This window comes from Salvia hispanica, chromosome 3 (assembly GCF_029641045.1).
Source record: "Salvia hispanica isolate PSC_SH4W2 chromosome 3, Shi_PSC_v1, whole genome shotgun sequence".
NCBI classification, from domain to species: Eukaryota; Viridiplantae; Streptophyta; class Magnoliopsida; order Lamiales; family Lamiaceae; genus Salvia; species Salvia hispanica.
In genome coordinates, this window is record NC_142694.1 from 3,032,329 (window position 1) to 3,055,300 (window position 22,972).

The 22,972-nt window shown below is 35.5% G+C and overlaps 3 protein-coding genes across 3 annotated transcripts; 2 read left to right on the plus strand and 1 right to left on the minus strand.

The window, feature by feature from the left end:
- Window positions 1-1,500: 1,500 nt before the first annotated feature.
- On the minus strand, window positions 1,501-4,840 carry LOC125214348 (alpha/beta-Hydrolases superfamily protein). The gene is made up of 7 exons (XM_048115339.2): window positions 4,299-4,840; window positions 3,338-3,376; window positions 3,158-3,228; window positions 2,657-2,721; window positions 2,450-2,539; window positions 2,266-2,358; window positions 1,501-2,183 (listed from the first exon to the last, which is right to left on the minus strand). The coding sequence occupies exons 1-7, from the start codon at window positions 4,718-4,720 to the stop codon at window positions 1,746-1,748; spliced, it is 1,218 nt and encodes a 405-aa protein (XP_047971296.2). The 5' UTR covers window positions 4,721-4,840; the 3' UTR covers window positions 1,501-1,745.
- A 6,559-nt stretch (window positions 4,841-11,399) lies between these two features.
- LOC125216124 (uncharacterized) lies at window positions 11,400-12,245 on the plus strand. Its single transcript, XM_048117749.2, has one exon. It carries the CDS (start codon window positions 11,567-11,569, stop codon window positions 12,140-12,142), a length of 576 nt encoding a protein of 191 aa, XP_047973706.1. The 5' UTR covers window positions 11,400-11,566; the 3' UTR covers window positions 12,143-12,245.
- A 6,532-nt stretch (window positions 12,246-18,777) lies between these two features.
- On the plus strand, window positions 18,778-22,857 carry LOC125215279 (Leucine-rich receptor-like protein kinase family protein). Its single transcript, XM_048116650.2, has 3 exons — window positions 18,778-18,948; window positions 19,231-21,750; window positions 22,329-22,857. The coding sequence occupies exons 2-3, from the start codon at window positions 19,275-19,277 to the stop codon at window positions 22,661-22,663; spliced, it is 2,811 nt and encodes a 936-aa protein (XP_047972607.2). The 5' UTR covers window positions 18,778-18,948; window positions 19,231-19,274; the 3' UTR covers window positions 22,664-22,857.
- Window positions 22,858-22,972: the final 115 nt, after the last annotated feature.

Genomic DNA, 22,972 nt, shown 5'->3' on the forward strand with positions numbered 1-22,972 from the left:
TCTAATGAGTCTTTGTTCAGTCCCATCTATATTATATATATGCAAGTACTTTTTTTACTTCTTTTGTGGTGCTAGATTGATAATTTGATAGTGTCATAGTGAATCAGTGATCCACTTATTATTGTTGGCAATATAGTACTCCTACTACATAACATTAAATTTTCAAAAGAAAAGTAGAGTACTCCATAAATGATTTTTAGGCTGATGCCCAGTATTATCTTATTGGGCTTTTATGATTGGAGCTATGCAGGTCCACATACAATTTGGATATTGTTCAAGGGATAAATAAATAAATTTTTAGAAAAATAGTATTCCCTCTGTCCCACAAAAGATGTCACACTTGTGGGACGGCACGAGATTTTAGGAGGTTTTGTTTTGTGTGTTAAATGGAGAGAGAAAATATAATTTTTATATTCACGTGAGAGATAAATTTTTCTAAAAAGGAAATTGTGACATCTTTTGTGGGACAAACTAAAAAGGAAAGTGTGACATCTTTTATGGGACGGAGGGAGTAGTAGCAAAGTTTAGTAAAATCCTTGTGACAAACAGCTCGACAAAAATTCAATCGCCTAGGTATGTGAAATTGTTGATGGTTTTAGGCAAAAGGACTCACATGCTAGAAAACTAGAAAACAACCATTGATTGAAGACCATAGGAGAGACATGTAAGCTACGAAGAAGAGGACAAAGAAATCAACAATGACGATCGTTGATGGTTAAGTAACCAGATTTTTGCTTAAATAGTACTCCCTCCGTCCCGCTTTAGCAGTCCCATTGACTTTTCTGCACTCGTTTTATAAAAATGATAATAAATAGTTAAAGTGGAGAAATAATAAAGTAAAAAAGAGAATAATATATATAGAGAGAAGTCTTATCTACATTATTCTCTTTTTTACTTTATTATTTCTCACTATTTATTATCATTTTTACAAAACGAGTGCAGAAAAGTCAATGGGACTGCTAAAGCGGGACGGAGGGAGTATATTGTAAAATCGTTCTTACTCCATCGTATACAGGCGCACATGCACCGTTGCACGTACATTTTAGAAGTCGTTTCATATGTTGTCCCCCTCTGTCTACACATGTGAGATAGATGGCCCAGAATGTTATCCACTACTCTACTATACATGGCGTGATAGATTGGAGTTGAAACACTCCCCCCTAAGATATTTTGTTTAGTTTTTCTGGCAACCGTCATTTTCATTGGATGGTCCCAAATGGGACTATTGTACTTTGTAATGTTCAATTATTTGGCTTCATTTATTTGTTATGTTTTGCTTTTTTTGACTTTTGATACGAGCAAGTTATTTAGTGCTAGGTTGTTCGCACCTATAAAATGTTAAGACTAATAATTTCACTGGGAATTAATGCACAATGTATTCGAACCTTTCGACTTATAATTTTCAATTTTCCCAAGAGAAAATCTAAATCATAAAAGTCCAAATATTATAAGCAAATGATTTCAGGTCAGATGCTAAATGCAAAAGTGTAAAATCGCGCATCAAAGTTCCAATCGAATATGTATTTAATGCAGTTTGTTCAAACAAGATATGAGGCTTTTCTTATAAAAGCGCTATTTAACACGGTTTTAAAGAATTAAACTGTCCTTATATACAAATTTCGAATCACATTGGCGCCAGACCTACAGTCTCTACACACTGAAATCTCCGATCAAAATCAGCGTTATCCCAACAGAATGCTCCGAATCTCATCCTGCTGATAACCTCCGGTGTCGTCTGACTCGTCTCACCAGACACCCGTAGCTTCTTCCGGGCAGGCAGGAGTCAGTCGGCTCTCCATCCAGTCAATGATGTCCTGAGCAATCTCTTCACGTTCGGGCTCAAACAGAAGGTCGTGCAGAAAGCCCTCGTAGAGTTTGATGTTCTTGAATGCAGATGGCGCTTCGTTGTACAGATCCTGGGAAGCCAGCGGATCAGTGACCCTGTCGGCCGTTCCGTGAAGGACGAAGAACGGGACCGTGACGGAACGGAAGTTGCGCATCAAGTACGAAGAAATGCGCAGAATCTCGTGTCCAGTACGGACTCTGATTGGTCCGGTGTAGACCAACGGATCCGAGTATTTGGCCAAGAGAGCTGCGGGATCCCTCGAAACTGGGATTCCCCTTTTGTTAGCACCTTTGAATTGAAATCTTGGAGCCACCAACGAGAATATTGGTGCAACGGCCTACACAAAGTGGTAGCAATAAGCAACTTCATTTTTTTTATTTCTTCAGAAATCTATACAAGAATGAAAATATATGACGTACACCAACAATGGGATGGGCCGGCTTGACGCGCAAAGCAGGTGAAGTCAGTATGACTCCTTCGAGCATTTCTTGTACGTGGGGATACGAGGCAGCCTGTTCGTACAATCAGGTTACGGATAAAGTAAGGAGATAGTTAAGTATATGACGTGAAAAAGGATCTCGGGTTTGGATGGCCCATACGTACCTTCAGGACAACTGCCCCTCCAGTCGAGTGACCAAACAGAAAGCACGGTACACCTGGGTTCTCCGATTTGATCTTTTCCAGGAAAGCCGCCTTTCAAAAGAATGAAACAGGGATCGTTAACAAAATTTGTCAACTTAGCATATTCTTAAGTAATATGACACTATCACAAAAGAATAGACTGCTCGAGACATGGACAGCTGAACTTACAGTATCATCAACAACGTGATCGAGTGAAGGCACATATCCATGTAAACCATCGCTTCCGCCATGACCTACCAAAGAAGAGTCGAAACCAATTTTAATGCAACTCAAGTGGTGGCAGAATTTCAGTAATTAGCATTTCGTTTATCACAGTAGACAGAATAACATCAGAGCAGACACACAAACCAACCAAGAAAGTGGGTTTGGATTTGCAATTTTTTCAAGACAAACTGTTTACAATTATATTTCGTATGGGGCATCAATATTATTCAATGTAGTGAAAGGATTTGGCTAGTATTACACCTGGCTTGTATAATGACCATCAGTTGGCTAATGCCTTGGTTGAAAAATAAACAGAGCCTGTTATCATTCTTAATTAGATAAATTGTTATCAGCAAGGAAATCTAAGAGAAAAACAAGTTGTGATATACTTTTGTGATTCAGGAGCAGCAGATGTTTAAATAATGCAAGATCTAGAAGATGGTTGAAAACACTCTGAGCACTTACCTATCCAGTCCATTGCATATGCCCCAAACTTGTAGGAGACTAGTTGTTTAGCAAAATTAGTGTAGCGCCCACTGCAAGGAGAATATTTCATGGTTAGTATTACTGATCATAGCTAGCAACAACAGCTATCGTTCGTCTATGGCAAAAGAAAGAAAAATATGAGGTCAGGTAATAATATACCTGTGCTCATTCAGCCCATGTATGATGATAAGAATGCCCCTGAAACATAAGACACTTATGAGTATAACATAAGAACTGCAAATGAAAGACAGGCTGTTGCCAGGAAAAAAATACAAAAAGAGTAGGTGTGTAAACAATAAGAAGTAGAATCTAGACATTTCATCATAAACCTATCAGTAAAAGCCTCAGGTTCTAACCTCTAAAGAAAAATTGAACTTTGATGCCAAGTATAATCGGTAGGTGTATGCATAAAAAGTATTGAAGCTTCAATTATAAAATGTAGAACCAGAACATGTAATTGGCCTGAAGTATTACTCTGTTCTAGTACTATGTCAACATTTCCTTGTAAATGTTTTACTATTATATCTTGAAATCATATATATGCATCATAGCTCATGTCTACACTGCTCTTCCATAAAAGAAACCTGGCATAGTTTCTATGACTCAAATCAGCTTGTTTATGTACACAAACCAGCACAATAACACAATTTCCATTTATACACGAATCGAAGAAGCTATAGCACAAATTCTAGTATGTATAATAATCTTCAATGGAGAAGAACATTTTCACCAAAAGCAGGACTAAGGTAATGCAAAGAGTATTGCTCAATCAGTCTAATTCCAAGTCTGCATCAAATTGAACACATGATCAAGTGAAATGCTTAATTCTCAGCTCATAATTCTAGTGCTAGCAGAAAATTCCACAACGTAACTGTCCAATTCTTATATTGAGATTATTGAATACAAAACCTCCAAATCAACTAACCTAAACCTTCTTCTCACAGTCACGATTCAAGCATGTTAAAGTTTAACAAAAAATTATTCAGCTGCGTACGGCCACAGAAGTTGCGTGTGGAAATAGACAGCAAGCGAGAATAAAGCAATTCGATAAGCGAAAGCGCGAAAATAAAAAATTCCCCAATTCGACATCACACATCAATCAAAACGACCTAAATCACACCTCAATTCACCCGAAACCGGCAGCCAGGACCTACAGAAGAGCGCATTCCGCTTCACTCCGAAGAACAACGACGTCGTCCACCTGCACCAGCTACTACCCTCCGTCGCCATCTCAACCTCCTCAGCCAAAGCCCTGCGCCTCATCGTGTCCTCCTCATCTCTCCGGATTCCGAATTTCCGACGCCTTACCGACGACGACGCCGTCCGGGGGGAGGACGGCGGCGAGGCGGCGGCGGAAATCCGGTGGAGGCGAGGGAGGAGGAGCAGGATCCACACGAAAAACGAATAGATTAGCAGGAGCGATCTGCGGAGAGAGTCGTAGGAGAGAATCGACTGGCGGAGGTTTTTGAAGACCGGAATTATGCGGCCGCTCGCGCCGGATGTGAGCTCCTCCACCGGCACCGCCGCCGCCGCCGCGTCCATTCCCCTCTTCCTCTTTTTTGCGGTGAAATTGATTGATATATTGCTCGTCTATGGAATTGTGTAGAGAGAGAAAAAAATGGAGCGGAGGTCTACGCAGAGGAATCGATGGTAGAATTTTGACGCGTTACAGGAATTTCTATATAGACGAAATTTTGATGGTGCGGAGTGCCGTCTACGGTTTCGGTTTTACAGTGATGTCAAGTTAGAATATCCGAATTCCATTTCATCTCCACGAGCGAATCTTCGTTACAATAAATAAAAATATTTTATTACTTTATGCACATTTTATTGTCAAAAGAAATTAAATATTACTTTATCTTTTCACAAAATGATAAAAAACGGTCTCATTACAAAATAAAAGTATTTTTTGGTGTATTGTCCTGTAAAATAAAATGAATGAGACCACCTTATTTATCAAGCACCTTTAAAATATGGAAATAAATTATGAAAGTATGAGAGAGATATTTATTACTCTATTCCGTTCAGTTCCGAATAAAGCAATGAATTTTTTGCACCGAAATATTTGAATAAATGATAAAGTAAGAGAATATGGAATACTACGAGAAGAATGAAAATTATTTAAAAAAAAAAAAATGCATCACTTACTTTGAGACGTTCCAAAAAAATTCAAATCACTTGCCTTGTGATGAAAGGTGGATAAATGTCATTTAATCGTACATGCCATCATATTAGGAAAAGTTTGTGTTACTATTATTTATGCACATCACCAAAATTTTGTATATGCACATCAACTCAACATTGCATTTGTCTGAAAAAAATATCGTCTTCAATTTTATCATTTTATAAATTGAGTCATATTTCTTTTTGGAATATCCAATTAATTTGAGTCATTTATCTTTTTTTTACAAAAAATATAATATTCAATTATTCTTACTTTATTTATCACATATATTACTTAACCTTCTCTCTTATCTTTCCTACTTTATTATTCACTCTTACAATAACTTTTGAACATAAATTCTTAATCTTCATGTTAAAATTTTTTGACTCAACTTAATTGAGTAGGATATAGTATCTAAAAATACTGGATTAATCATTACCATAATTTATAATTTATAGAGACAATTAAATCGTACACGCACATGTTAAATCTTAATTTTTGTTACTTCACTTATTCTTCCATCCCAATTCCCACATTCCCAAATTTTATTTGGGTCCAGTTATTGACTTCCAGCAAACTGAATAAATTTATACTCACATACATAATAAAAAAAATGGCTGCACAAACCGACATTAATTATAGATTTTAATAGCTACACGTGATTATAGGAGAAATTTCACCTCTTATTATCAAATGCCACGATAATAAAATTCAAATTTAATAAGAGCTGAGAAGAATTTTGCAGGAACGACTGCAGTGAATTGCAGGGAAGGCAACCGCAGGGAGAAAGCTGCATACAGAAAATGGGAAGGAGGTGTTTGGCGCAATTTAAAATGATTATTGGACTTATTAAAAGATAGACATGTCCGAAAAGGAGGTGGGGATCTCCTGTTATTCGGGCTACAGTAAAACGGTGCTTTATCTGACGTGCCACCTTTAGCGTGGCCCCATCGGTCGTGAGGAAATCAATGCCTTCAATAAAGGTCGAATAGATTGATTTATTCAAAAATAGGTCACCAATATTTTTTTAATTTATTATTATTGGTGCCGGGTTTAGTTGAAGAATTTATAATGTTTTTTTTTAAAATTTATTGTGGTATTTGGAAAACATTGTGATTTGGAAGAGCTCGTTTATTTTTTTTTTTTGAAACACTTACCCTAAGATTTAACCCCTCCCATATCTTTAGAGGCAAAATTCGAAAATTGTGGTAATTTATTTTAAAGGAAAAGGTTAAACCTTTTTGTGGAGTAATATATATGGCCATATTAATTAATTTTAATTAACGATGAAGTAATTTTAAGAAGTTACTAACTAGAGTAATTTAACGACGTATTTATGATGGAAATGAAAATATTAAAAATAAGCATCAAATATTTAGTACCCTATGATCCCTTTATGGCAAACATTTTAATTTTATTTTAAAATTTTATTTTGTAGCTAAGTCATCATTTTCTTGTGGGAAAATAGAGTAAGTTTAACTATCCACACAATCAAAATAAAATGAGAAATGAGAATCATAAGGAAATCAATCCAATTAATTGGGGTTGATTTATTGACTCCAACCATTAAACAATTTAACTCTAATATAGTCTTACTTGTCCAAAAATAATTTCTTTTTTTCCACGCAATTAATTTTATTTTGACTATCATCTCTCTTCACCCAATCTCGTTACCATTAAAATGAATATAGCTCAACAAACATGTGATGATGAGGTATGTGTGAAGATAAGATCATAGACATGTAGCTGTATAAACTAATTTATTGAATGAGTTAAACGAAATAATATATTACTAAAATAGGCCAAGTTTTGTGGATATGTATAAGGTTGTGGTTTGGAGAAATCTATGATTCTATTCATAAATTAATATTGGTCGGCATGTGGGAAAGTACTTCACTCGTGGTCCATTATTTCTTTGAATTAAACTATATGATCTCCATCTTCCATATATTTAATTGTATTTAATATAATTATGATTTTTGTAACTGTCTTTGATCTCTCATATTAATATGTTAACTATAATGTTGTTGTTCGGTTGTTACTAAATTAGGAATCGGATGTTTAGCCTAAATTTAATTTTACACGGTAAAATCGAGGTCTATATATATTATCGATGAAGAAATTAACTAAATAAAATTATTTGTCATTTTTCAAGAATTATTTGATGATTTCATGATAATATTGATAAGGTTAATGCAAGGATATATTGTTGCCTTTAGTAGGATAGGTTAATTTGAAAATTTTCAAGAGTCGTCCGAATTATAAATTGAATATAAAATACTTATATTCATTTTGTAAATTTCACTGTCAAGTCTAAATTGGTTAATAGTAGTTAATTTGGATTTATTTATCATTTTCGCAAATTTTTAACACAAAAAATTAAGGACACGTAAATTTTTAACAAATTAAAAAAAACTAATCTAAGATATTCCACCAACTTGAACCACAACTTGCAAATATATACAAATATTTCAGTTATGCATAATTTTATATTATTATACTCATTGAATTATTCTAATATTGTGTTTTATGACCATAAATAATTCATCCCACAATATTGTCCTTTTTTTCTTTTTGTCGATTGCTACATTAAATGAAACCAACAATCCTTTAATTTGTGGATTTCAACTTAATACTTCCACGGCTGAAACTCATTCCTCAAATGTATAATTTGAGGCTGAAAAAGTACAAACACTCTTTAAATTTGACTCAACAGCTCTATCAAGAGTGTGACTGTTAGAGTCTATTACAGCCACTAATTAAACAGCTCATGTATATCTCTGTTTTATCAATATCAATTTCAATTTTTTTAGTTTTATTTTCAAAAACACTTTTTGAATTGAGTTTGTGGACAGGAAAATATCTTATTAGTTATATTGTAGGACTAACAAATTTCATAAGAGTGAAGTTGTTATTGTGTCGATCTAGTAATAAAGTTAAATCTGAATATAATATATTAAAGAAACTCAAAACTCAAGCTCGACTTGCACACGTCACGAACGTGTTAGCGACACGGCGTGTTGACACGACACGATAACGACGCATACTTGACATGGCACGATTGCAACGCAAACCTCGACACGATAACCTAAAGTGCATATAAAAAGTGAGAAAATAATAACCTAATTTTAATTGTAATAAAATGAAAAATTCAAATATCAATAGTATTAATGAGTTATATGAATTTGATTCGAACCCAACCTGAAATTATTATATCCTTATAAGGTCGATCCAATAAGGACTTGAATACGATAAGATTTGATACTAATTAATTAATTTCGTGTGTGTTTATGTCGTTTATCCGGATCATGCAAAAATATTACGAACTCTAATAATAATGATTAATACTATTAGATAAAATTCCCGTTTCGCCTAAAAAATGAAGCAAGTTGTATCATTAGTAGTATGCAGTCTAGTGGAGGAATTTAAATGAGCTATTAAATCCAATAATGTGCTAATTCTATCAATTTTTGTGGGTCCAACGTAATGTACATTATTTCCTCACTTTTCGTTCGATTTCAATTATTCATCAAAGGGTCCTCACCTAAGTCCTATCACGCAGAAAAAAATTAAAATATTAAAATGAGCTCATATTAAAATACTTAAATAAATCTGATTTTGAGCTTGTAAATAGTGCATTGGATTTTGTCAAATTGGCATGGGTGGAGTCGTGCACGTCACAAATTGCCATAGTATTTGGCACAGTTTTTACAATCAAAATGCAAAACTTTTGTTGTGGATCGAATATCACTGATTTGAATCAACTAAACGTATATATTTTTGTAATAAATTTTTAAAAAATATACTGTATTACTTCCCAAATTTTTGCTAATCATTTACTCCACATATTTTAATAGATGCCCATGTTGTTCTTACATATCTATATCTAGACTTTTGGGATTAGGTTTATGATCTAGTATGCATATTTTTTTTTTGTTGGAAAACTTCGATTCTCCTAATTCGGGCCGGGCCGGTTGAGCTGCATTCACATTCGGGCCCATATTGGAGAAGGCTCTTCAAAATCAGCTATGGCCCATGGGCCATACATTTGGGCTTTATGTATCTCAACAACTTTAGAGAGAGAGAGAGAGAGAGAGGAAACAAGAGGGGATGTATACTTGAAAAGGAATAGTGGAGTAACAAAATTTGGTTCTCATGATGCAAGCAAACATTTTTTCAATGGGAAAATTAATACTACTAGTTGGTTATCAACTTTAACTCCATAATATAAGTCAAATTTGAGGCAAAGCGATACAATTTCCATTCATTTAAGTCATATCAATTCACCAGAAAGACAATAATAGAGCGCAGCTCAATTGGTAAGACGTTTCATCTCTAACCAATAGATCGAGAAATTATTATTCATCTTCTTTGATCTAAGAACAAAAAAGTCAAATCAATTCGTCTATATATTCTGGTGCTACGGTGCCAATGCCAGATCCGAGGCCGGAGTTTTGCTCTCGTCTCTCTACAACTATCCATTTATATCACACCGGCAATGAAAATGTCGATCATCTATAAACATGTAAATCCCCTATGAATATTTGTGTTTTCTGAATTTGAAATGTAATTTCGAGACTTTTGCACACGTGATTTTCCATTTACATACATTTTCTTTATGTATAGCTTTATATTTCACTTTTAGTAGTAGCATGCCATATCATTTTCACGGACAACAACAATATAGGAGATGAAAAAAATTAATTGCAGTAATTGGCATCCCCTTAACTATATGCCTATTTTTGATCCACTAATATTTAGTTTCTTTCTTCTTTTTTTGAGGAGGGAAAGCTTTTGATTTGGTTCATACAATTTTGAATGTACTCAACTTTCTGCTTGGCAGCGAATATAAATTGCATTTAAATCAATTGAATTTTCAAATTATTTTTTCTAATTAACTCTTTACAAGTATTTTCAACACAAAGGGGACAGTCGAAATCCGTTGGTTTTACACTATTCTCGTCAAGTAAATAGACGACGACCATTGTCCGTTGATAAAGACGACTGCAACTACAACAAATAAACCGGTAAGGCCTTTTTTTTGCCCTAAATTGTTGTTATTTCTTAAAACTTTCTAATGCAAATAATTGCGTCTCGATTTTTGTATCCTTAAAAAAGAAGTTTTTTTTTGTTTATTTTTAGCAGTGTGCCGACGTTTTTTTTAAGATTTCAACGAAATTGTCCGTTATTAATTTTGAACATTCACATATATGAATATTTGTATTGATAAAAAAACCTCCATAGAAAAGCCAAATAAGTTACTCCTTCTTTTGGCTACACATCAAGACTCATGTGAATTTGATACGATGCTAAAGAAAACTTTACTTTCTTTAAAATAGTTATACCATAAATTTCGTTTGATTACTTTCTCGTGATGGATCTGTCTCCTTCTGGTCTCACTATATACTATGTCAAAATCAAGAAGAGCAAATTTAGCAAAAAAACAGACCCTAAAAATTTAATAATATTACAAAAGAAAGATACATACATTTTGATGTATTAGTTTCATGATATTGTGTGTTCATCAACAAAAGCAATAGTTCATGGCTACAATACAATATCCGTGAAAGCAACATATATTATTCATTATCATAGATTTATTTAATTACTAATTTCGTCATGAGCAGAGTTTTTTTAATTTGCATTAGCCATTAATTTATGCTGCTATATCTACTTTTACTTAGGGTTTTCAAGATTTTGACCTAATTATTTACTAATACTATTAAATTAGCTAACAAGCTTGCTAAAATATTTCCCATCAAATATTGAGAAAAAAGAATCTGAATTATATCTATAAAACTATGAAAAAAGAATTTATAAAACTATGAAAAAAGAATTTCGAATACGTGATTTTGGTGGTGATATATTATAAGAAGTGGAAATTCAGTTTTTTATTTAATTCTTCACATATCTTCATGATGAATCTAGTTCAATCTCCCTCTTTTTATAAAACCACAAACATATAAATGCAAAAATCTTATCCACATAAAATTTTTAACAATCACTCTATAAATATATAGCTTGGGTTATACTACTATCTTACATCAATATTAATGAACTTGTCTTTTGAATTTCCACTATATACTTTCTACTATTCTTCATGCTTATTCCACCTATTTCAACCTAACCAACACCTTTTCAACAATTAGACAAAAAATCCCACACAATTCTCTATATAAACAATTGAAACTCAACAAAACCCTACATATTCTCTTGAATCCAAAATGGCACCCAATATGGACAACAACTTTCTCCAAAAGCACAACAACAACAACAACAACAACAATCAGAAGCCTTCGAGGCTCTCAATGGAGAGCCTCCAACGCACGATCTCTGACATCTCGTTCGAGCTCATGAGCCAGGAAGCCCTAGCCTCCGGCCCAGAGAAGCCGGCCCCGCCCTTGCCCCCGATCTCAGAGGTCGAGGACGCAAAGTGCGAGTGCTGCGGGATGTCAGAGGAGTGCACCCCGCAGTACGTGAAGAAAGTGCGCGGGACCTACGGCCAGATGATATGCGGGCTCTGCTCAGAGGCCGTGAAGGAGGAGATGGAGAAGAACGGCGGGAAGAGAGAGGAGGCCCTGCATGCGCATGTGAGCGCGTGCGCTAGGTTTAACCGCCTTGGCAGAGCATACCCAGTGCTCTGCCAGGCGGAGGTCATGAGAGACATTTTGAGGAAAAATAGGGCAAAATCACTTAGCCCTAGGGATAAGGGAGGCACGAATCAAAGAGGGGGAATCGCTAGGAGTTCGAGCTGCATACCGGCAATTACTAAGGAGATTAATGATTGGAAGAAGGCCTAAGCTTAATTAATGTTGACTTAATTATGTGTAGTTGATTATGATCAATTAATGTATGTGAGATCGATGTCAATAAAGAGAAGGGGGGATTAATTAAGGTTTTTAATTGGTTTTAGTGTTGTTTGGTTTGATTTGATAGTGTAATTTTCTGACTTCTAACATGTTATCTGTCCCAACTTAATGGAGGTTTTTTTTAGCATTGAAAAAAAATACTCCAGTGTTTGGCAAGTTAAATAAAGATATAATTAATTGAAAATTTGATAAAAGATTACCGTAGTTAAACAAAGGAGTTGGATTCGATGTCGATTTAATTTGGGTCCAATTTTTGAATCAGCATATTCTAGTTAACCAAACGGATCTAATATAGATGCCCAAATTTGTTGGGCTGGGCCTTCTGTGGGCTAATGGTGTTTCTTTTAGAAAAATTAGATGTAAAAAAATTCTACTACAATTTTGTATGGAGTATTAGTTAAAATGTGAACTAATTTATTAAAAATAGTAAAAAGTAAAATGTGACACGTGGATATTATAAAATGACAATATGAATCATAGGGTATGTTAGGGTCTTTACAACATATTAGTATAAAACACATCACAAATCACAACCCTAGGATCTTTATATTAGATGGTTGTGATAAACTACATTATTATACTAAAAATCTACATTATTAGCCGAGGTACATTATCAGATTGGAAATGTACATTATTAGACCAAAAGTTTACATTATTAGACTAAAATGCTACATTATTATAATCTGATCGTTAGATCACAAAATTCAATGGACTGCAAGTGTTTTGTTTTACTTATACTTAGCGTTTTGATATAAATACATCCCCATGAATCATTAAGCTTCCTGCATATAACTTTTGTAATTCACCCGTTTAGTATATAAGTTCGATATTAATTAAAGAAAATTGTGAGATAAGATAGAGGTAATTAATTAAATAGTAATTATTATCAATAGGAGTAAAACTTATGTTTCGTCCAATCACACGAATTATTAAATTCAACTCTCCCATCTAATGTTAGAAAAGATACAATCAAAAATTTCTCATGTAATATCTATTCCAATTTAATGATTTATGCATAATTGATTGATACAAATGAACAATCATCCTCTTTATCATTTTGTAAAGGACAAAATGCATATCAAAAGTAATATGAGTGCGATAAAGAAGATGTTTAATGGCTACATTTCTAGTAAGTGGTCCTAAATTTGTATATATAGTGTTCATATTCAATAGTTGGCCAATCATAAACTGCAACACAACACATATCTATAAGAATCCATTAGAATAGTGATAATTTGTGTGAATCATTTTAAGTTCTTTGATTACAAAGATCTGTGGTGTGGATAAATCTCCCAGTTACTGGATGAATATAATAATAAGTGACAAACACAAAAAGCATATTTTAGGCGATTCAGATTATTGATAAAGAGTTTTGCATAATATTACACAAAACATGGATAAATTTAAATAATTATAAAAAATAGTTTAAAAAATAGGCAGAGTATATGTTTTAGGCCCCAGTATTCCACTATAAAGAGTCCCTCCGCGAATAGGAGTCTCATTTTTTCATTTTAGTCCGTCTGCGAATAGGAGTCCCAATTCATAATTACTATAGAGTAACAAGACCCCACATTCCACTAATTCATTCCTCTCATATATCATTTTAAACTAATATATACAAGTGAGACCCTTATTCCACTAACTTTCTTCCACCCACTTTTTCTTAATATAGTATTACTTAAAATCTATGCTGAAAAGAAATGAGACTTTTATTCACGGACGGAGTATCTCTTACTCCTTGATTTTATGTACTTGTTCGCCATTTTCATTTCTCACGAAAAAATCAATTGTAGTTGGATCTATACCATATATATGTGTGTGTAAGATAAGTAAAAATGGTCCCATACTTCACAATCCAAAAAACTTTACCTCCCCATTATAGAAGAAGGTAAGCCAAAGTTCAATGTTCCAACCCTATAATTGAGTCTCACACGTGCACTTTCTATTTGCTTTAGGGTTTTAAATGTGAAAATAATGGACCACTCTGGTTGTTTTTTTCATAAAGTAGCATGTGAATTCAATCATACTTGAAAACGGTTAAATCAATACAAAAAGAAAAAAGATATTGCTTATAGAGAGGTCGATGAGCACAAAATCACTATTTAAAAAAAAATCGATATATTTGCAAAAACAAAATCCGGTGTAATTATTTTTTTTCTTAAGTTTCTTTCTTATAATTCATAAAAATTACAGTAGAAGTGGTTCTTATTGAAAAATACTAATGTAATTTTAGATGCAAGCATTTATGCAATTAATGAATGTGATATCCCAATAATTCTGAATTTTCAAGATGAAATCCGACGTTCCATAACATTAATTGTACATAATATATTGAAGGGATATTAATTAGTAGTGATAAATTTATTTTTTTCATCGGTGATGTATAATTAGTTTCAGTGATAAAAAAAGCAAAATAGTTTATTAAAAAATGTTTATTGGAAAATATATTTGTCGACATTCCCTGATAAATAACAACTTGATAATTAATAATTGGACATACCGGGCCCAGATAAGGCCCGTATCTTTCAAATTGCATCTTTTTATAAAATAATTGGGCCACTCAGTTTAAGCTGGCCCGTTTGTAGACATGTCCCCTAATATAATGAATCTTTAATTAAAATGTTTTGACAAAAAAAGAAAAAAGCTAATTTCTACAAGAAATCAAAGAATAGTCTTTTCGAAAACAGAAAAAGCTGGATTTTTAGAAAGAAAAAGAAGAGTAAATAAACTTGAGTCGTGATTATCTGATGGCTGATAATGTGCACTATGTAATTAATATTTTAATATATCTTGTGGATTATAATCCATACCATTTTGTGGCCAATGTGCCTCTTATAATGAGATTTTTATAAAATGAAATATATATTGACCAAATTATGTAGTTCATTCAAAGGCCCAAATACTTTATTATCTCTTGATAATGATGAGTGTAAATAATGTATTTTATAGCTTGAAAAGAAGTGCAATGTTATTAAATATTGGACTTTGTTAAGTGAAAGTGGGTAAATTTTAAGATCTTTTCTTGACCACGCACACAAACTAGTGAAAGTGGAACACTATCCTTGTTCACACTTACAATTTTGTAAACAAAAATTGCCTTTTATTTTTGTTTAATGGACAAATCTTGTTTAGTGGGATTGGGTCACGCCTACCTCATCTCACCTAATAAATGGGTTAAAATAAAAATGACTATATTATGGAGTAGTATTTCAAATATATGTGTCAATTCAATTGTCATTGGAACTAATTGTGTGAGACTTTGCCGTATCTAATGCTCTAGAACATCATGCCGTGTTTGATAAGATGATAATACCAAGATAGAAAATTATTTGTGGATATATATAATTGTTTTACATTATATTTAAGCGTAACTTAAAAAATCCAATATAAGACAATGATCGTCCCCAATCTTGCCATAATTATAACTTTAACCATATTTATGTAAACCACCAATTTGTCAAGTTAAGCCGCTATTATTTACGATACAAATTTAGATAATTTCTTTTCTATCAAATAACAACGAAAAAAAAATCTTATCTCTACATATCTTGACATGAAGCCCGTATTTCTTATCTTGTTTTACATATCGTCTCATATCACACCTTTCTTATCAAACAGGTCCTTATAATTAATTTTGTTGGTGTACGTTTAATTTTATTTGATTCTAAAATGGCTACTAGGTAAATATGTGACCTTCAAGTTTAGTTAGATTTATATAAAAATATCCAGTCTAATCTCCAGCTAAGTCAGATATGGCTCATAAACATTTACTATAAAAACTTAATACTAGTATTTTTTTACATATTAAAATAGAAAATGACTATTTTTCGTACGGAGTCATTAAGTAAATAAGGAGTCATATGTAATTAAGAAATAAGAATATAACAAGCTAATGATTACTTAGTAGGAGCTTAATTGGTGGCTCTTTTGTTTATCTACATATATAAATAATTTATTAACTTTAGATGTAAAATAATAGGCTACTATTTTCTTCTACCCATGCGCTGGACTAGTTTAAATTAAATCGACAAAAAGGTGAAAATTAAAATTTTTAAGTGAAACAAGCTAGGGCACTATGTTTTGGATTGTTGTGCTCTTTACAGCACATAATGGCATAAGTTAACTTTCCAATATCACATGAAAGTGGCTCAAGTACTGCATTACTACTTCATCGTGCTCAATATTTAATTAAACTATATAACATACTCTTATATATTAGTACTTACAACCTTGATAATATTTGGATTATTTTTTTAAATGGATTTTTATTATTATCGACTTGATAATAGAGTTCGGAACAATTATAAAATTAATAATTATCTTACTGTTTTATCTAATTTTATTACTGTTTAAAATATTATTTAAAAATTAATTTCTTAATGGATTCAATGTCACGGCCCACTCCTGACTAACCAGCCCAAAGTAGCACTTGATTTCCCCACTATTAATTCAAGTCCATTCACGTATGTATAACAATTAAGTCATTCCCTCTCAAAGGCTAAAACAAAAAAAAGATGATTGGTGTGCGTGTGTTTGCCTAATACTTGAATAGTTAATGCTCGATGTCAAAGGTCTTGAATTCGAGTTTACTATGACATGACCTTTTACCATAATTTAAAAAAGGAAAAAGAAATGGAACGAGACTAAATGGGCTATGGTTATGGGAATAAACCCTTAACTTTATTTGAGTGAATATGATTGATATTTTCCATTGAATATCCATAAATCAACACAAATTAAATTTAAGACTATTATCATCATAAATATATCAAATTAACGAATTGAAGAAACAAAACTCGTGAAATTAGAGCTAGCAAACATATCATCGATAGTGGTTCGATAAACCAAATTTAATTACACTCGAATTTTTACAGTGTTCATAAGCCAACGATGGAATTGACATATCCCGCACGACCCCACCTCCATCAGTCCCGAAAATCGCACGTACACTCAACTAAGAAGCGATAGGCTAAATGGGGGCAGTAGATGCAATACCAACATCAAAAAAATCTTATATATAGGAATCATAGAAATGCTTCTCCCCACATAAAATAAATAGAAGAAGACGATAAAACATACTAGTAGAAAGCATGCTAAATTGACAAAGACATCACACTATATAGTCCTTCGAGAAAGAGAATGGGAGGGTCCCAAAAAGCACCCATATTTTGATTAGCAAAAAGATATTCTACTTTTTAATTGTACACATACACAAATATATTGTTCTTTTTTATCGTATGTATTTTCCCTTTCACGCTGTATAAACTTTGTACAACATATATGTATGTGGAGTATATCTCTATTCTATCACAATCTCAGTTTCCACTACTTTATGCTTTTATTAGTCTGAAACCACAGCTGACACAATTTTGTCACAGTGTTCAAGAAATCTAGTGAAATAGATGGAATATTCAAGAATGTTATGAATTTCGTTCTCATTAAATGCAAATGCAAAGTTTTATAAGTATTGTGGGTGGTTGTACAATTTCTGCAATTGCCCTTAGTAAAATTAAATAAATTAAGCCAAAAGTCATGATATTTTCGATTTGGAAGCCATTTTCTTATTTTATAGGTTTATTTATAAACAAACAAACACCAAGTTAATTTATTATTTCCTTTATAACTTTTTTTTTTCGATAAATAAAAAATCTCAAACCACCCAAAAGTGGCGAGGTAGAATACAACAGCTTTATGCGTACACGGATTAAAAAACGGAAGAAAAAGCCAACAGAGCTAACAACATAACAAGTGCAAAAACAACAGAGTTAGAAGGCAAAAACAGCAACCGAAAACAAGGCCACCACTAACTAACAAAGAGAAGGCAAACAACAGGAAGCTACCCGAGAGAAGATAGCGAGTAGGGAGGAAGAGGTAGCGCCCACCTACTTCAAATGTTTCTCAAGCCTTCAACCCTAGTGTCAACCCTCCCACTCTCTTATGACATTCCAATCCTAGCTCCTATTTCCTTTTGAGTTCTTCTATTTTACTCTATGTAATTTTCTTTTTTAGCAATTAGTTGATGTTATAGGAGTCACACATCTTTAGGCATAATCTTACACTCCTAAATAACTACTGTATATCGAAAAGAAATGAGCCAAGTCGAGTGGAATAGACTTATACCACGAAATTAATCAAAACGATGTTATTTTAATAAACTTAAAATAAATAAAATTTTAAACTCAATTTTCTTAATCCCCGTCCTCTCTCTCATTTTGAACTTCATGAGCTCAAAAAATGAAGTAACACCAAAGTTACACTTGTGCTCTCTCTCTCACACACAAATACACATGAGAACAAAAGCTAGCTCACACCATTTTTGCAATGTATCATCAAATAAATCCAAATTGCAAAGAGAATAATAAGCATGGCTTCACCAACTTTTTGAGCTTCAACGGTTACACAATGCATTTTCCCTTTGTCACTTTCAAAACCAATCAAAGGAGTATTTTGGTAATATCCCACAAAAGCCATAGCTTTTCACCCAACATATGTACCCTCCCCCCCTTATACTATATTTTATGAGAGAGAGAGAGGAGTTTATTTAAGAACCTAGCTAGCTCAGAACCTCCATTCTCGTATATATCCACAATTTTCTCTCTCCAAATATTTTGTCTATTACACCACTCACAAATTCTTGCCACAAACCCTACTATATTTGCCTTCAATTATCCACTGCTTCTCAAACCAAAAAAACCTTGTTTCTTGCACATCAAACTTCTGCAGTTACTGAAAATAAGGTACTATTGTCGTCTGAATTTATTAATTAAAACCCTCCTTTTATTCCGAGGGTTGTTTCAATTATTAATTATTTTCTAATTTATTTACATGCAAAAGCTCCTGATTTTATGTATTTGATGCTTTCTTGCCGGTGCTTTTTCTTGTCCTAATTATGATGCCAAATGCCGTTTTTTATTCGTGAAAAAGCTGCTTCTGTTATAGAATTGCTATTTTTAAAATTATGCAATCATCAGATCCAAGATTTATAGTTACAATTATTTGTTAATTTCCCATTTTTGCAGAAAAAAATGAAGCATTAAAACACATTTTCATCCAAATTCTCACTATGGAAAGATCAAAAGCGTTTGTGTTTCTGTTCGTGCTCGTGCTCGTGCTCGTGTCAGCATGCAGAGGCTCCGATCTCGAACTACTCCTCTCTCTCAAATCATCAATCAACGATCAATTTCAAACCCTCAGCAGCTGGAATCCTTCAAACCCCTTCTGCAAATGGGACGGAATCTCCTGCTTAGATTCCTCCCATGTTGCTAAGATTCACTTGCCAGGAAAGAATCTTTCAGGGAAGATTCCGGAATCCATCTTCAGATTCCCCTACATCCAATCCATCGACCTCTCCAACAATCACTTCTTCGGAGAGATCCCACGGAATCTCTCCTCTCCCTATCTGAGGAATCTCAAGCTCAGCAGCAACAACCTGACGGGGGCGGCGGTCCCGCCACCGTCCAGCGTCCCGTCTCTCGAGACGCTGGACGTGTCCGACAACGTTCTCTCGGGAGAACTCCCCGCCGACATCGGGCAGCTCTCCCGCCTCAGGCTGCTCGACGTCGGCGGGAATTTGCTGACGGGGCGCATCCCGAGCTCTGTCGCTAATCTGACGGGGCTCGAGGTTCTGACCCTGGCCTCGAACCAGTTCATCGGCGAGATTCCGCGGAATCTCGCCGTGATGAGGAGGCTGAGATGGGTTTATCTCGGGTACAATAACTTCTCCGGTGGGATTCCGGCGGAGCTCGGCGAGCTGGCGGCGCTGCAGCATCTTGATCTTGTTTATAACAATCTCACCGGAGAAATTCCGGCTTCGTTGGGGAATCTGACGAATCTTGAGCATCTTTATCTCTACTTCAACAAGCTCACCGGTGGAATTCCGAAGCCGATTTTCGATTTGGGGAAATTGATGTCGCTTGATTTGAGTGATAATTTCTTCTCCGGCGAGATTCCGGAGATGTTTGTCAATCTGCGGAAATTGGAGGTTTTGCATTTGTTTTCCAATAATTTCACTGGAAAAATCCCAAATGCGCTATCGTTGCTGCCGAATCTTCAAGTTCTTCAATTGTGGTCTAATAATTTGTCTGGTGAAATTCCTCGAGAGCTTGGGAAAAGGAACAATCTTACAATATTGGATCTCTCCACGAACAATCTCGCCGGAAAATTGCCGGAGAATCTCTGCGCGTCGGGGCGTTTGTTCAAGCTGATTCTGTTCTCTAATTATTTGGAGGGCGAGATTCCGGCGGATTTAAGCCGTTGCAAGAGTTTGCAGCGCGTCCGCCTCCAGAAAAACCGGTTTTCCGGCGATATTCCGGCGGAGTTCACCGTGCTTCCGAGGGTCTATTTCCTGGATATCTCGGGAAACTTTCTCTCCGGCGGGATCGCTGACCGGAAATGGGACATGCCGCAGCTTCAGATGCTGAATTTGGCGGGAAACAAGTTTTTGGGGCCGTTGCCGGGGGATTTTGGCAGTGGGAAGCTCGAGAATTTGGATTTATCGGGAAATTCCTTCTCCGGCGAAATTCCGGCGAGTTTCGGCCGGTTCTCGCAGCTCGTGGAGCTGAAATTGGGCGGGAACGGGCTCTCTGGCCGAATCCCCGCCCAATTATCCGACTGCCGGAAGCTCGTTGCGCTGGACCTCAGCCGCAACACGCTGACCGGAGAAGTTCCCGCCAGTTTCGGCGACATGCCGGTGCTCGGCCTGCTCGACCTCTCCGTCAACGAATTGGCGGGAACGATTCCCGCCAATTTAGGTCAAATCGAATCCCTCGTGCAAATCAATGTCTCCTACAACCCCCGCCTCCGCGGCGGCCTGCCGGCGACGGCGGCGTTCCTGGCGATAAATTCCACCTCCGTCGCCGGCACCGGCCTCTGCGGCGGCGAGGAGGCTACAGGCCTGCCGCCATGCAGCGGCGGCGCGAAAAGCCGCCGCCTCCGCTGGCTCGTGCTGGGCCTCCTCCTCGCCGCCGTGCTTGTCTTCGCCGCGGCGGTCCTCGCCATGCGGCGGCGGAGCCGCCACGAGACAAAGAGAGTGGACAGCGAGGAGGGCGGCGGCAGCGAATGGGAGCTACAATTTACGAAATTGCCACGGACGATCGCATTAAACGACGTCGTTTTGGCAATGAGAGAGGAGAATCTGATTGGTAGTGGGAAGCTAGGTTTGTCATACGTTGGGAAATCGTCGGTAAACAAGAAGCGGTTTTTCGCGAAGGAAATCGCGGCGGTTCCGGCGAAGTGGTGGGCGGAGTGGGCCCGGCTCTGCAAGATCAGCCACCCGAACGTGGTGAGGTTGCTCGGGATGTGTCGATTGGAGAAGGCGGCGGTTTTGGTGTATGAGTTTGTTGAAGGGGAGAATTTGAGTGAGGTTTTGGGGGGATTGATTTGGGACCGTCGGATTAAGATCGCGGTCGGGATGGCGCGGGCGCTCAAGTACTTGCATTGCCATGGTGTGGCGGCCGGAGATGTTGCGGCGGCGAGAGTGATGGTGGATGAGAGAGGAGAAGCAAGGTTGAGGTTGAGTCTTCACTCCTATGTTGATCAAGGTAATTAATCCATATCCTATTTCTTCAATTTTTGGTGTGATCATCTTTAGTTTGAGGTTTATTTCATTCAATTATTTGTTTCACATAAGTTTGAGATGACAAATTTTAAGTTAAAATTCATATCTTGCAGATTAGAGAATTGTGCTAAAAATACATTTGGATAAATAGCTTATATATGTTCTCTAATTAATATGCACTCATATTCTATAAAGATGGATACTTATAATTATTCCTAGACTGCAAACATCTTATAATAATGATTCATAGACTTGATTTATATCTATAGTGTCAAAATGGACCTTATGTTTTTGTTTTTAATGGCTTCCACATATTGGTATGATTGCTAACTTGAATGAAATTTCATTTTTTTAAATTAAAAAAATACATATAGTAAATTTCAATCCAAAACCCCTCATCCTAAACCATGCATAAATTCATCATAAAAAGTTATCACTTTTTGTCGCAAGTACATTCTTTAGTGGTGTTGCTTTTATTTTCATATAAAAAATACTACTATTAAAAACGTAATCATATGTTCATGCAACGTCTTATTTTCTTCAAAACTAAAAATTGAACAGGTTCAAAAGGGCCGACCCAAACCAGCGACGTTTTCGGGTTCGGGCTCCTCCTGATCGAGCTCCTGACGGGCAAGAACCGGGCCGACGACGGCGTGGTGGAGTGGGCGAGGTACTGCTACGCTGACTGCCACGTGGAGGCGTGGGTTGACGCGGTGATGAAGGGTGACGTTGACCGTCAGAATGAGATGGTCGAGACCATGAACGTTGCGCTGCAGTGCACCGCAGGGGATCCGGCCGCGAGGCCGACTGCGGCGGATTTGCTCAAGAATTTGGAGTCCATCGTTAGATCGAGTTCATGTGTTTCTTATGGGTTTAATAAGCTTTTTTCTTGCTAGTTATTTGGATTATCTTGTTTTTGTTAAGGGTTTTCTTTTGATCTTTTTTTAACTTCTTGATTTTAGTTTTTTTTTTCTTCTTATGGCAGTATGGATGTTTTGGTTGATGATGTAATGACGTGGTACTGAGTGTATAATTGTAGATAGGAGATTGAAGTTTCGAAATATATTTATAATTAACTGAATTTTACTAATTTCTATGCTAGTTTATTGTTTCCTTTTCTCTTTTAAGTTTTTGTGGTGTTTGAAATGAACTGATGTTTGTTATTAAATGAAATTTTTAGTGACTTATTTATTATAAGGTAGTAA